This window comes from Ciconia boyciana, chromosome 2 (assembly GCF_034638445.1).
Source record: "Ciconia boyciana chromosome 2, ASM3463844v1, whole genome shotgun sequence".
Lineage (NCBI taxonomy): Eukaryota > Metazoa > Chordata > Aves > Ciconiiformes > Ciconiidae > Ciconia > Ciconia boyciana.
In genome coordinates, this window is record NC_132935.1 from 150,671,591 (window position 1) to 150,687,303 (window position 15,713).

A 15,713-nucleotide genomic window follows, 5' to 3' on the forward strand; every position below is an offset into this window, starting at 1 on the left:
TGGGATGAGGAGCCAGGAGCCTCAGAAGGCTGAACGACAACAAATGCAGAGATTAAGGAGTGGGAAGAAGTCCTACCTACCAGTAAACAAGAGGAAATGACAACCCTGGGTGGCACTGATCATCTCATGTTTTGCAGGCTGCAGATGGGTACTTCTGTGTACCTGGAGTTAAAAAGAAGTGAACAGCAACAAGGTGAAGAGGTGCCAACTTCTTCAATAGCATCTTATTGGTTACAGCCCCTATCCAGGAAGGGTAGTGCATGGGTATGCATCATTTTAGCTGTGTGGCTGCATAAGGAGAATGAAGAGGATGTCAAGAGGGCAAGCACAAAGGACCTTGGCTCTGCAGTCTATAGGCTAGGGTGTTCATTTAGGAGGTGGAAATGATTGATTCTGGTTCCCAATCAAGACTAAGGGTTTTATCTGAAACAGTTACTGACTCAAATATCAAATTCAGGGTAGAAGGTCCAGACCTCCCTAGTGATTCCCTGGTGCCTAGAGGAGCACTGTAGGACAGATGACTTGGAACCTCATTATGGTGAACAATTTATTAGCTCTGCCTAATGGCTGAAAATGCGTGTCACCATCTCCAGTGTCAACAAGAACAAAGTTAAATGAATGTCATCAGTGCTGTGTTTTGAAATGGTCCACTCATGTTGGTTCAGATAGGTGTGCTCTGGGCATGCTAATCAGATTAAATTCATAGGAGGACACAGTGTATAGTGTGTCTGCCTAGAATCTCATAGATTGTCTAGAATGTGTTGCTTGCTCTTTCAGCCCACAGCAGTTTTGGGTGTGAACAGGATGGCAACAACAGGAGTTCAGGAATCTTTTGTGCTGATGATAGAGGCATCTTGTCAGTTCACCTCCAGATTAATGACTGCTGGGTAAGCAAGTTTTTCTTATTTTTAAATCAAGTTGTATTTTAAGTGCCTAACATTCACTTAAATCCTGGTGTAGCTATTGAAATCCGGTATAGCTACAATAGATCTATCATAGCTACTATTATAGCTATACTTTGCAGGTCCTTTCCTGCAAAGCTGCTTTCCAGCTGGGCAGCCCCCAACATACACTGGTGCATGGACCAGTATAGCTACAAAAGATCTAACAGATCTTTCCAGCTGCCCAGCTGGAACGCAGCTTTGCAGGAAAGGACCTAGGGGTCCAGGTGGACACCAAGTTGAACATGAACCAGCAATGTGCCCTCACAGCAAAGAGTGTTTTTTAGAAATGTGTAAAATGTGGGGATATGCAAGTCAGCTTCAGACTAGCCATCTTGTGCATCAGCCTAGTAATGACATCAGGGAAGTGGTTAATTTACTTAAATATATAACTCTCTCTATATAACTCTAAATATATAAATAACGCCCAATAACCTCAGAACTCAGAAAAGTGAGTGACTGAGATTTACAGCTATGAAATGGAGAGCAGAATTTGAGCTTTTCAGAGCAGGTTATGAAGCTATTCAGTGGCAGAATAAACTGTTTCTTCTCAGCACAGTGGTTTTTTGCTGTCTTTTTGGAAAGACTTGGGTCCCATGAGCAGGGGAAACATTAACCATATATGAACTCTCCCGGCTCATCCAACACTGTGTCAAAAGTCGGAAAAGGAGAAAGATGAGTTTGAGTTGTTGGGGTGAAATCAGATGAGGGAGAGTTAAAAAGGGAGAGTCTCCAATTTATTGTTTTGCTACCTGTAAGAAGTTAGATAAGACAGAGATTTTACTGTTGCCCTGGCATAAAACCTGATTTCATCAAGAATTTACTACTTCAGGGAAGTAGTTTTGAACTTTAGTTGGGGCCACTGACTAATCACATGACTCATTTGCTATTTTTCCTTTGAAAGGCGTTAACATTTTTACCACATTTTAGCACGCGTATTTGAATAAGGAACCTCAGAGGAGCCTATATAAACAATTTCCACAGACTCAGCCTATTAGTACACCCTATTGGGATGACATAAGGTAAGAGTTACATAGCTCACTGGATAACTCTATAGATGCCAAAGGCATATATTATGTTAAAATTGGAAGGTCCTTATTTTTCTATTATATGCTGTTTAAGTGCTAACTTAGGAACAATGCTTAAAAGTACCTTTGTGATAAGACTTATTTATGTTGACCTTTGCAGCTTTAGGTTAGCAATGAAATCAGAATATGAACTAGAAAAAGCATAGAAATCATAGAAAATTTTGAAAGAACTAAAAGAAAACAATTTTTATAGCAGTTTAGAATTTGTATTATTGGTAAAATAGAATTTACTCCTAGAAAGCCAGATTCTGGTCTCCTTATTTTTGCTAGGTGGCCTTTTAACTTTCTCTGTCTTAGTTAATGGAACTGAGAAGTAAATTTTTCACAGTGTGAATCTGAGCAGTCATTTTTAATTTCATGTTTCAAAACAAACCTCCAAGAAATGGTAACTATGAATGATGTAAAACAGCCTCATTTCTGCTTCACTGCCGTCAGTCAATAACTGAGAAGGGCTCTTTGGGACCTACTGTGGTATCACTGAGATGAGAATCTATCACCACTGCCAAGAATCCCCAAAAATCTCTTTCAACATGAATCTTCTCCTCTTTGTGGGTTGAAGCAAGTCCAGGAGGACTGAAGCGTTTTAAGGTGGGCATCCTAGTGAGCTGTAATTAATTGAATGGAACTGATTTTTATCTCACAAGTTCCCTTCCCAGAATTAAGGAAAAAAACTAGCTTTAAATTCTATACTGAAGTATTTAATTTCATCCCAAACAATTTTTTCTTTGCTATCTAATTTGTTGAAAAAAATTCACATTTTATTTTGAGTTGCTTCACAACAAAAAGCTTTCCCTGTGAAGCTGCAAATGAGCTGAAAGGCCAGTTACTCATACAGCTGTAGTGGGGCTACCTGGAGACTGTGCATTGTCAGGAAGACGGAGATCTTGTAGCTGTTGGTGGCTTTGAGCGTGGTCTATGGGGTTTAACCTCTGACTACAGAGGAAGCTGATTTAGGCAAAAGCTAGGCAGCCTTGGGATCCAGCAAAGCAGAGCTCTGAATAAAGTTTTTCTTTCCAGGCACTTTTCCAGGGTGTGGAAGATGCACCTTTTGTTCCTTCAGCTACTTGATTGTTTCCTCTTTAGGTGGTCTGATTTTACCTGGTAATTTGCAGAGTCTGTTTGGGAGATCTGCTTTGTGAACAGGATAGAGATGATAGAGCTGAAAGTGTGCCTTGGTCAATGCGCAATTCACTTCTGTATGCAAGAAGTGAAACTGGACTGATCTAGGGCGAGGCTCAAGAGCAGATCAGATGATGGCAGTAACAGAGGTTAAACAGTAAAAAGGAAGTATCTGTGAATGAGGAAGTCTGGGGAATTAGTCAGGGGTTTTCCTGTGAAAGTAGAGATAACAAGAAAAACACCGCACAGCTCTGGTCACCTGTGCGGAGTGTCGTTTCTCATCACAAGCAATAATAGATCATTCAAGATTAATCAAGCTTTGAACAAATACGTGTGTTTGTGGGAAGGTCACCTTTTAACCTAATATTAATTTAATGATAAATACATAATTGTTTGAGCTGGCTAACACTTACACCTGTATTGCGCAGCCCACGAGATGGAGATCGAGACTGCTGATGAAATTGCTATTGTGGGAATAGGATGCAACTTTCCTGGAGGTAAGTTTTGGGTAAAAGCAAAGGAGGCTGCTGAGTGAACATTGAAAAGCACGGTCATTTATTAATGTTGAAATGGAGGAAAACAATACATTCCTCCCTTACTTCTGTAGAATTCGTTGCTTTGCTACTTGTAGGATCTTTTTAAAAGGTCACGCTGTGGTGGAGACTAATTGGTTCAAATTTGTCCACTGACAGACAGACCTGCAGTGCTGGCTGTGGGCAGGGCATTGAGCTGCGCACATGAAACTCATACAAATGAACTGGATGGGTCTGGGATGATTTGAGCTTTCTGCATGTGCACTGGCCGGATGATTGTGCATTGTTGCAGGACCATGCATCCATAAGGACAGGACAGATTGAGGCCCTGTCAATATCACCAGCTCTGCCTGTAATATCAATAAGTTGGGTCTTACTAAAAGAAAGCTTCCTGCTTCATTACCGTATAATAATCCAGGGAATGGAATACAGTTCTGTCCTTGCAAATTGATGTTCAGCCCTAAAGGTGACCATGCTAGTCTCTCCCTTTCCTTGTTTTCTTTCTCGCCCTGACCACATTTCAGTTCCTGGCTTCACTTTGTCCAAGATTCAACAGGTATATGTGGTACAGGAATAACTATGTGGCCCATAGCTAACTGTGAGCAAACATGAATGGTTCTGAATCTAATAAAGTGTTAGTAAATATGTAGCAGCAGTCTCTTGCCTGAGCATTAAATACTAATTTGATGCAAGCCTTTTGTTGGTCCAGACATGCCAGTAAAGGGACTCTCTTCAGAAACGTTGTTCTTAATTACCTCACTATGCAATAAGTGAACATGTGTCCTGATCCTGCACTGTGCATGCTCAGAACTGAACTTGTTTGTGAACTTGCCTCAAAAGTTGAGCGATGGGAGTCCGTGTTGGGCTCTGTAAGCATTGCATATACACATACTTTTATGTTTGATTTAGGTGTCCTTCTAGTGCTAGGGACAAAGGATAATGCCTCTGGCATTTTCTTGGTATTTGTAAGCTCAGTCTGTCTTCAAAGAACTGATGTCCAGAGATGACCTTTTGCTGCCAGTTGAGCTGCCTGAGGAGTGGTGCTGTACAGATACAGAAAGATCTCATCATACCTGTGCGGTCATTAAGGACATGATGCGTGTATATAGTAGATGCACTGACATGGTAGGGAAACAGGGACAGCAGAAGGTTAAGGATTTTGTGGGGTTCCTTTTCTTTTAGGCAAGCAGTGAAGGGATCAGTCATACTGTCCCGGTTTCAGCTGAGATAGAGTTAATTTTCTTTATAGTGGCTGGTGTGGGGCTATGTTTTGGATTTGTGCTGAAAACAGTGTTGATAATACAGAGGTGTTTCAGTTGTTGCTGCACTGGTCAAGGACTTTTCAGCTTCCCATGCTCTGCCAGGTGCAGAAGAAGCTGGGAGGGGACACAGCCAGGACAGTTGATCCAAACTGACCAAAGGGCTATTCCATACCATATGGCGTCATGCTCAGCATATACAGCTGGGGAAGAAGAAGGAAGGGGGGACATTTGGAGTGATGGCATTTGTCTTCCCAAGTAACCATTACGTGTGATGGAGCCCTGCTTTCCTGGAGATGGCTGAACACCTGCCGGCCCATAGGAAGGAGTGAATGAATTCTTTGCTTTGCTTTGCTTGTGTGCGCGGCTTTTGCTTTACCTATTAAACTGCCTTTATCTCAACCCTTGAGTTTTCTTGCTTTTACTCTTCCGATTCTCTCCCCCATTCCACCAGGGGGGAGTGAGCGAGTGGCTGCATGGTGCTTAGTTGCCGGCTTTCCATTTTCCTCTCACCAAAGAATGATCATTTCTTTCTCTGGTGATTCTACTTGAGCAACCTAGATTTATACATGGGAGTTCCTTGTAACTGAGTGTGCATTTCTGAGTCTGCATGGGGAGGGGGAAGCACATAATTTAATCTACTTTAAAACCTTTGTACAACAGGTGATGGAATTGACAATTTCTGGAAAGTCCTGGAGGAAGGCAAAAACTGCACAGTAGAAATCCCTCCTGAGAGATTTAATGCCAAAGACTGGTATGATCCAGATGATAACAAGCCAGGAAAAATATGTACAACACGAGCTGCTCTTCTCAATGAGTGAGTCTGTCACTATGTGGTGCGACCGATTTTTTTTGTACTTAGACTAAGGTGTCTGGCCTTTCAGAGGGTGCAAAGCAGAGGGAGAGCTTAGAAATGGGACCTAGGAACCGGCTTTCTTTTATCTCACATGATGAACGTGCAGTTGTCAAAGTGCAGGAATTCCTGGTGTGTGACATCGATGAGCAAATTTAGTCGCAGGCTGTGTTAAGCATGTATGTACATGGCTGAGAACACATATGATCTTTGATTACGTAATCAAACATGAATGTACATACCCACCATGTGTTAAGATGTCACCTGTCATGTGACGGGTGTGTCTGCATTTTGGGTAATACCTAAGTACACAGGCATTATGCATGAAGGGGTATATACTGGATCTGAGGTGGGCTCCAGCCTGCCAAATAATTCGTACTGTTCACTTACGGACTCTGGAGGAAGGTGGCGGAGTATGGACTCTGAGCTGTAAGAACTGCCTGGTAAGTCTCCTCCAGTTTCAGCCTGAAGGTTAGCCAGCTTTGCTGGACCTCTGGACCTAATCCTGTGCTTTTAGCAACAAGTAGCTCTAATCCATGTGCAGGTGTGACAATTTAGAGACAAAGTAAGCAAGTCTGGTTTTGCTAGATAGTCAAGAAGGGGATCTTATGCTTAATTTGAGTGTTATGCTTGCTTGTAAACCTGAACTATTAATAATTTCATAATAATCTTGCTTTTCTCTGGGCTCATACTGTCATGTCTTAAAAAAATGAACTTTTTCTTTATTCTGAGTCACTCCCCCATAATACTGAGGGATTATGTATGTATAAGTATCAGGTAAAGACAATAGTGTAAAGAGAAATCCTGGAGGAGCAAACTACAGTATGCATCCTTTCACTTGTGTCCTCATGTCTCCTGTCAAATTATCCCAGAGATATGGGTACAGCTGTTTGGGGCTATGACTAATGCGAAGAATAGCAAATCACAGTAAGATCAACATAAGCGTCTTTTATTTTAAACCCACATTCACCTTAAACCGTCAGGCTGTAGACCTTTATTCAAATGAGAAGTTCACATGCACAGATGCAATCTTACTGCCTCCTGAGATTAATACTTAGCAGGTTTGAATTGGAGGACCCAGAATTACTTCAGTGATTAGTCCCATGTTAGATATTGAATTCTCCACTGAAATCAAGAAATGATAGAAAGCCATGCAAATCTGAGCCTGGGATAGAAGATTAAGCCTGGGCTTGGTCTTTTGTAAGTGAGGGCCTACTTTGAATATTTTTTTAAAGATGAACACACACACATACACATATAAAACATTTTGAATTTATTATTAGAGAAGTATGGGCATCTCTTGGAAGCATCTGAGCTGATCCTCTATTTATTGGTTTTAAATTGTAAAGCCATTGGCCCATATTGCCTTAAAAGAATTTAGAAGACAATATTTGTTTAAAACTTGTTGGCTAAGACCACATTACAGCAGAGGGAGTCTAATGCTGCAAATTTTCATAATCTGAGGAGTCCTGTTGGTACTAGTGGGATAACCATGTGAATAAAAATTTCTAGGAGTGGGCTCATAACTGTGAAATGCAGAATCATTGATAAAAATACATATTTTGTGGTGGGACATAAAACACCCTTGGCCTATAAACATTTTCTTCTGAATTTCTTCTGTGACCACTTACTGCTTTGCTTTTCATGAAATTGCAAAAAATGTGTACTTTGAGCCTAGAAGAAGATGTGTATTGTATATATATTGTACCATTTTCTGCTCTGTGTATTTTAGATTTAATTCATTTGACAACTACCTGTTTGGGATTAATGATCTGGAAGCTGAACGCATGGATCCCCAACAGAAGTTACTGGTAGAATGCACCTACAAAGCCCTGGAGGATGCAGGAGTCCCTGTAGAAGCTGTCAGTGGCACCAAAACAGGTGTTTTTATTGGTAAGATGAAAATCTCATGGTGAAAAATGTTCGTTTGAACCTCACAAAGATTGGAGCACTCCTTCATTAACTTTACATACATATCTAGCACTGGAGAACTTAAGGCTACTGTGCTATGACACTACTGGTTATTTTTGCTAAGGATTACTAGGCTACTCTAAGAAGTTCATTATATAATTCACGTATCTATTCTAGGTGCTCCTCTTAGTGTCTTCAGGCACTGAAGTTGAAGCAGGAAACAGTTAACTGCCTCCCCAACACTTCCCAGGAATGATACTCTCAAGCCAGGCCTACACATTTTTCCAGCATACTCTTTTCCAGTATAACATCGGTTAAGGTGTTGTTGGGGTTAAGATCCTTTTTAACCAGCAGAAATCCTCATGTAGATATTAGTATGCTACCAATGTGCACTTGTCCAACTGCTTATTTTGTCAAGGAGCTAGAATAACAGCACATTTTTGCTGGTGTAATCTGTGTCTCTTTTCAGAGGAGTTTTCTGGGATAGTTAGGCTGATGTAACTAGAGGGGCAAACTCTTTAGATTAACTTTTAGTCTGAAACATGCTCTTCTTTCACAGAGGAAGACTATTCCTTGCTCTCTGACTAGATGCACCGCATTTGCCACGCATGCCTGTGGACTTAAGGATCCACTGTATTTCAAGCATATATGTTCTCAGAAAGAGGACACAACTCCTCTCACAGGCCCTGTTCTTCTTTTCTGTTTCTGTCTTTCTTACTGGATCACAGTGACCAAACCAAAGATAAATAAAAAGCATTGGATGTAGCTTATGCTGTGACCTTTAACTTGGTACATCTGAGGAACTGAAGCTAATATCTTGTACATTTATATCCCAGCTATCCTTATTGTAACTTCTTAATGTATATTCCCATAGCTAAACCGAAACAACCACTCTCAAACTGAGATAGAGGAGTCTAAGCAGGCTACACAGAGCTTAACTGTATCATACAATGAGCTAAGCCATCAGGAAAGGCCTGTCATTTACTGTGCAGGTAGAAATTTCAAGTGTTCGGTATGTTTGTGTAAGCTGGGCCCAGGGGAAATTGCTGGGAGTTTTGCCTTTGACTTGCGTTGAAGCAAAGTTTCACCAGAGGAGCACTGATGCCATGTAGTTTACTACTAAAACAGAAAACCAAAATACGCTATCAGGTTTAGAGCTGTACATCCCTTTTGTTTGCTTAGGTTAACATGACATGTATTTGATATTTTTTTATAGGTCTTATGAATCGAGACTATGAAATCGTAACAAGCAGAGCAGCAGGTGAAGTAAATCATTATGATGGTACTGGAACAGCAATGAGCGTTGCTGCTAACAGGGTCTCATTCACATTTAATCTGACTGGACCATCACTGGCTATTGACACTGCATGTTCATCTTTTCTTTTTGCTCTGCACTACGCCTTGCGAGCAATTAAATCAGGTAATGGGACTGAAGAGATGCTGGACAAAGAAATTAGGATTGATACTGTTTCTGTCTATCATCCTGGACATCTCAACATGAGTATGTTTCTATTTTATTCCAGGAGATTGTGAGGCAGCAATCTGTGGTGGGGTGAACTGCATAATAGATCCCCGCACCTTTGTATTTCTCAGTAAAGCAAAAATGATCTCTCCAGAGGGAATAAGCAAACCCTTCTCCAAAAAGGCAGATGGCTATGGAAGGGGAGAAGGCTGTGGTGTTGTTTTCCTCAAACCACTGAAAAAGGTAAGATTGCTTGTGAAGCAGCCTAAAATAAGTCTGGTTGCTTACGTGAATTTTCTATCTTCAGCTCTAATAATTACTTTTCCAGAAAATCTTTTCCAATTCAAGCTTAAGATTAATAAAGCATTTATTAAGCATTAAGCATTTATGCACTTCCCCTACCATGGGAAAGGGATCACACATTTAAAAGTTAGTATTATACTCTCTCTGTTCTTGGTTTTGTTGTTTTGCTTTTTTTCCTTATACAGAGAAAGCATGAAATCATTAAAGATAATTTTACCTTTTTATGAAACAGGCAAAGGAAGACTACAGCAAAATCTGGGGTGTTATAAATATCAGTGCAGTAAATCAGAATGGTAGGTCCATAACTCCAATCACAAGACCGTCTCAAATAGAGCAAGAGAAGTTACTGCGGAGCATTTATGGAACTCATGTTGATCCCTCAGTTTTGCAGTACATTGAAGCACACGGTACAGGCACTGCTGCTGGAGATCCTACTGAAGCTGAAAGCCTAGGTAGTGTCATTTGTAAAAACAGGTCTTCACAAGCTTCCATACTGAAAATTGGTTCAGTGAAGGGAAATATTGGCCACACTGAATCAGCTGCTGGAGCAGCAGGGTTAATCAAAGTGCTTCTGATGATGCATCATGGAAAGATTGTTCCATCCTTGCATTACTCAAAGGAGATGAGCAGCATCGATACAGAGAAATTAAACCTTGCCATTCCCACAACTGTAGAGCCCTGGGAAGAATCAGGTGAGTATGGAAGAGTAGCTGGCATCAACTGCTTTGGATTTGGAGGAACCAATGCTCACATTGTAGTCAGGCAGGTTAAGCAGCTAGAGCCTCTTCCTGCCTTTAAGAGGCCCTTTGAATTAGTTCTGCTGTCAGCAGCATCAAGTAAGTCCCTCCAAATGACAATGGCCGATACAGCTGACCAGCTGAGCACAAGAAACTCCATAACTCTCCCAAGCCTGGCCTATACGTCTGCCTGCAGAAGAAGCCATGCCAACTACAGGTACCGAAAAGCATTTGTCACAAATTCTCTCCAACACTTGCAGCAAGAGGTTATGTCGGCAGCGAGCACTGAACTTGCCATGTCAAAGGTGGAACCACAGCTGGTGTTTGTGTTCTGTGGCAATGGTGTAATGCTGAAGGAATTCAGTGAAGCACTGCTGAGCTCAGAGCCAGTGTTCAGAGACAAGTGTAAGGAAATAGAAGCGCTTTTTCAGAAACATGCTCCCATCAGCCTCCTGCCAGCAAGAGGTCATAGCCCAAAGGATTTGTTGAACCCAGAGCTTTCCCAGCCCTTGCTTTTTACCCTGCAGGTTGCCTTAGCTTCCCTTCTGAAATACTGGGGCATTAAGCCAGTTGCTGCTGTTGGCCACTCAATAGGGGAAGTTGCTGCTGCGCATTTTGCTGGGTACCTTTCCCTGGCAGATGCAGTCAAAGTGATTTATCACCGGAGCAGACTGCAGGCAAAGACTGCCAGTGGCAGAATGTTGGTGGTTGGAAACATCCCTGTTCAAGAGATTGATGAATGTCTGCAACGCTACTCGGGAAAGGTGTGCATTGCAGCTTTCAACAGCCCAGTTTCCTGCACCTTGTCTGGGAATTCAGACTCTGTGGATGCTGTCCAGAGAGATTTAGCTCAAGCTTTCAGCCAGAGAAACATCTTTCTTCATGTTTTAAATGTCCCAGCTGCATACCACAGCCCCAGCATGGATATGATACTTGGGGAGTTGGAAAAGAACATACAGCCTTTAGAAAAACAGAAGGGGGAAATTGAAGTGATTTCAACGCTGACTGGGGTGGCTGCTTCTGAAAAGGACTTTGCTCAGGGTAAATTCTGGGCCCGGCATACTCGTGAGCCTGTTGCTTTCACTCAAGCTATCAAAACTGCAGCTAGAGACAGGGAAAATGTGATGTTTGTGGAAATAAGTCCTCACCGAGCATTGCAGCGAAACATAAAGGAAACTTTAGGAAAAGGCACAAAGGTGTTCTCTTCTTTGCAAACTGATGCAGAGTATCAGACACTCTTCACCCTGGTAGGAAATCTGTTTGAACTGGGATATAATCCCAACTGGCAGCACTTTTATAATGGGTATCAAAGTGTTCCAGTGGTCATTCCACGGTATCAATTTGATCGCAAAAAACTCATGGCCTATCTGGATATCCATCAACAAGCACAGCAAAGAGGCATCAGCTCCAGTCATCCTTTGATTTATAGCATAAACAGTGACAACATGGAGTTTGGCTGCCTCCTGTCTCAGGACACAACATCGTACTTATATGAGCACAAGAACAATGGTGTGGCTTTAGTCCCTGGTGCTTTTTATGTGGAGCTTGGTCTGGCCTCTGTGATGAGCAGCTCAAGACCTAAAGTGCCTCTAAGTGCTTGCCAGATGAGTATCAGTTTTTCTGCACCGTGTGTTCTCACACAGAGTTCCCAAATCTTGAGTATCAAGCTGAGTCCACAAAAAGCAGTGACAGCCTTTGAGATACTCTCTTCCTCCAACGCAGTTTATGCTGCAGGCCAAGTTACAAAGGGGCCTGAAGCTGTGCTGGAAGAAAGCACCATCTCCTTCCAAGACATCTATCAAAGATGCAGGTCAGTGGTTAGCAGAGAGGAGGTTTATGAAGCACTGTCTCAGACTGGCTTTCAGTATGGCTCCATATTCAGACAGCTCAGTGATGTGCATTATTGCCACAAACTAAAGGAAGCTATAACAAGCATAAAGGTGAACAAGGAGACTGTCAGAGAGATGTACAACTACTGTATCCATCCAGTGCTGCTTGACTGTTTTCTGCAGATGACCGCCGTCATGACCTCAAGGACGTTCCAGTCCAGAGCAGGCTTCCCTTCAGGGATAGGCAGCCTGGTGGTGCTCCGACCACTCGAGGAAGAAATGATGATATATATGAGAACAAGCAAATCCATTGGGAACTGCCTAGAGGTCTGTGGATGCTTTATGGACAAATGTGGCTCTGTTTTGGCTGAACTGAAGCGTGTCACCCTCACTTTCATGAAGGAAGCATCTTCCAGAGACAATGAGTTCATGTTTGAAAACAAGTGGAGAGAAGTGTCTCCTTCACAGACATTTGGACATCTGGGGACTATGCCCAGTGTCCTAGTGTTTGCTGACAAATTTGGGGTAGCTGAGCAGCTCAAAAAATATTTGCATCCTGATTCGAGATATGTTATTTATGAAGACTGGGAAGCCCTCTTGGAAGGCCACAAACAGAATAAAATGAGAGCAGAGGTTGAGGACTATGATGAAATTCTGTTCCTGTGGGGAATTCGAAAGTTAAATGAAGATTTCCCAAGCAAAGTGGTAGACCAATTGGCAAAATGTTGTGAAGCCTATCGCCAAGTTATTGTGGCATTAAGAAAGAAAATGTCACACTGTTCAGTCAGAGTTATCACCTACAGAACAACAGAAAGAAATGTAGACCACATTAACTGTGGGTTTGCATTGTATGGCATGACCAGAACTTGTGTCGTCGAAGTTCCAGAAATCACATTTCAGATGATTGACCTCAGCTCTTACAGTTCCCTGGACATCTCAGTGCTAGCAGATGTTCTTGTCAAATACAAAGGTGTGGACTATCCAGAAGTTTGCATCAGCCAAGGAAGAATTTATGTGGCTGAAATCAGACGCACACCTTTTGTAGATGCAGATTACCACCAACCCATAAGATCTCTCCAGAAGTCAGAAACATTCACTTTGTACACTTCTGATCCATACACAGCAAAAGACTTGTCTGCTGAATTATCCACCAGCACTGCTACTCAGCTTGACAAACAGAGCATTGAAATTCAAGTGGATAAAATATGTCTCCACTCAGAAGATTATTTTCCCATTAGTGTTTCTAGTCGTAACTTTGGTAATACACTGTATTGGAATTCACAAGTAGACAAACACAGACTTTTAGCTCTTGATTTCAGTGGCACAGTAACAGCAACAGGCATTGATGTGAAGAAAGTTAAAGTGGGAGATCACGTGGTTTCATGTTACCCAACTGCTGCGTCATCCAGAGTTCGGATTCCAGGAACAGTTTGTTTCAATGTAAAGAAATTCCCATGCTTTCAGAATGTCCCTTGTGTGTCATACTTTATCATTGCATGGGAAATATTCAATCAGAGGTTACCCAAGGGGAAACATGGCAGAACATTGGGTATTATTTCTACAGAGCCATCATCAGTTTTGTGCCATGTTCTTTCTGCAGCAGCAGAAGAGATGGGTTGGAAAACAGCACTTGCAAGGCCCACTCCTGATGAGTTCCAGTATATAAGCTTATGCAATGCCTTGGTTGTTCTTCCTCCAGTAAACAGGCTGTCTCGGGAGGATCTGGATCACATGGATTTTATAAAAGATGTGGTGATAGTGTGTGGCAATCAACAGTCTGAATGTATCCAGAATGTCAGTCGAACTGATCATGAAAATGTCAGCTTTCATATCCTTACACTTACCAGCGTTTTCCAGAAAGCATGTCTAAAGGAATTGCAAAAGACTGTGCATGCATGGATCAATTCCATGGATATGAAACGGTTTAGATGTCTGTCAGGTTCTGTTTTTCAGCAAACTGAGAACTTTGAAAGAATGAACTCAGTGATGTCCTATTTTACCTGCAGTTCTGTCCCACTTGCTGTATTGAGAAGGCAGAAGGACATCACCATGCTTTCAGATATACCATTGTATGAATCCCACAAGAAGTTGTTTAAGCAGAATGCTGTTTACGTAGTAGTTGGGGGGCTCACTGGACTTGGCTTCGAAACGGTGAAATTCATAGCCAAGAATGGAGGAGGGTGTATTGCAATACTCTCCAGGAAAATTCCAAGCAATGAGAAGCAAGAAGAGATGAAGGCTTTGCAGCAGCAGTATGAAGGGAGCAAAGTAGTGTTTGTGCAGTGTGATGTTACTTTGACCAGTGATGTTAAGAAAGCTTTCCAGTCCATTGCGAAAATCTTTGCAGGGAGTCCAATCAAAGGTGTATTTCAAAGTGCTGTTGTTCTACATGATGGCCGTCTTGAAGTTCTGAACTTGGCTGACTTTCAGAAAGTGCTGAGCCCAAAAGTAGCAGGGACTCTAAATCTTCATTGGGCTACCAGAGGCCAGGAGCTTGACTACTTTGTGTGCTACTCCTCTGTTACTTCCTTTCTAGGAAATTCCACCCAGGCAAACTATGCAGCTGCAAACTCTTTCTTGGATGTCTTCTGCCTGTACAGGAGGAACTGTGGGCTTTCAGGCCAATCCATTAACTGGGGTGCTTTGAACCTTGGCATACTGTTAAATCAAAACCTTATTCAGAACATTCTGGGATCCAAGGGCATAGACATTCTGCAAGTGCATGAAATTCATGATTATCTCAGGAGGAGCTTACTTATTAATAACCCGCAGCAAGCCATCGTCAAATTAAATTTTCAAATTTTATTTAATCATGTTTTTTCTCGGATTATGTCGATGAAAAGTCGCTTCAAATCACTTATGTCAGAAGAATTCAGAAACAAGCTTGAAACCTCTGAAGAAACTCAAATACAAGCCCAGGATACTGCCTTAATAAAATCTGAAGACTATATCACCTCACTGGTGAGTGACCTCACTGGATTGAGCCCAGATGAACTAACCATGAACACACCACTTTCATCATTGGGCATAGACTCTATGTTAGCTATGACAATTCAGAACCGTGTGTTTCAAGACAGAAAGGTGAACATACCTCTTCTGAAACTGCTTGATCCTCACACAACTCTGTCAAATTTAGTAGTAGTTTTAGAAGAAACAAGCAATACAAATGGAATAGTTGAGAAAAAAAATGCTGCGGTTGAAAGTGCAGAAAATGGGAGCTGGCTATAGGAGTCTTCTCACTCAGGAATTGTGTAACTTTGAAGATACCTGGACCCTTTGTAGTATCTCAGAATATGTCATTGCAGACAGGGTGGAACATCTGGTGATGCTGAATGTACTCTTCTGTGTCAACCCAGAAAAACCCGCACCAGGTTCTTCTGCCATTGCACTAGCTGTATTAATTTCAGTCAATTGTTTGACTTGTTACTTTCAATATTTTTTACCTTCATTTTTCAATGTTTTAAACTGGAAATAGGTAGGTTAATACATATACATTTTCATTTGATAAATTTGTATGTTCAATGCACATTGCATTTTTTAAATGGTATTAAAGTCTTGATGAAAATGGTATGTTTGCACTTTCAAATGATGAATATATGTGTAAAGCAGCATAGGATTATCACCATTTTTGTCATTATTATATTCTTAATGTATTATTCTTTTTTTGAGTATTACCAA

At 41.6% G+C, this 15,713-nt stretch overlaps 1 protein-coding gene across 1 annotated transcript; it reads left to right on the forward strand.

Annotated features, from left to right (window-relative positions):
• The first annotated feature begins 783 nt into the window (after nucleotides 1–783).
• On the forward strand, nucleotides 784–15,447 carry LOC140647163 (mycocerosic acid synthase-like). Its single transcript, XM_072851523.1, has 8 exons — nucleotides 784–887; nucleotides 1,846–1,963; nucleotides 3,577–3,645; nucleotides 5,604–5,757; nucleotides 7,526–7,686; nucleotides 8,921–9,124; nucleotides 9,228–9,409; nucleotides 9,702–15,447. The coding sequence occupies exons 3-8, from the start codon at nucleotides 3,585–3,587 to the stop codon at nucleotides 15,261–15,263; spliced, it is 6,324 nt and encodes a 2,107-aa protein (XP_072707624.1). The 5' UTR covers nucleotides 784–887; nucleotides 1,846–1,963; nucleotides 3,577–3,584; the 3' UTR covers nucleotides 15,264–15,447.
• The last annotated feature ends 266 nt before the right edge of the window (nucleotides 15,448–15,713 follow it).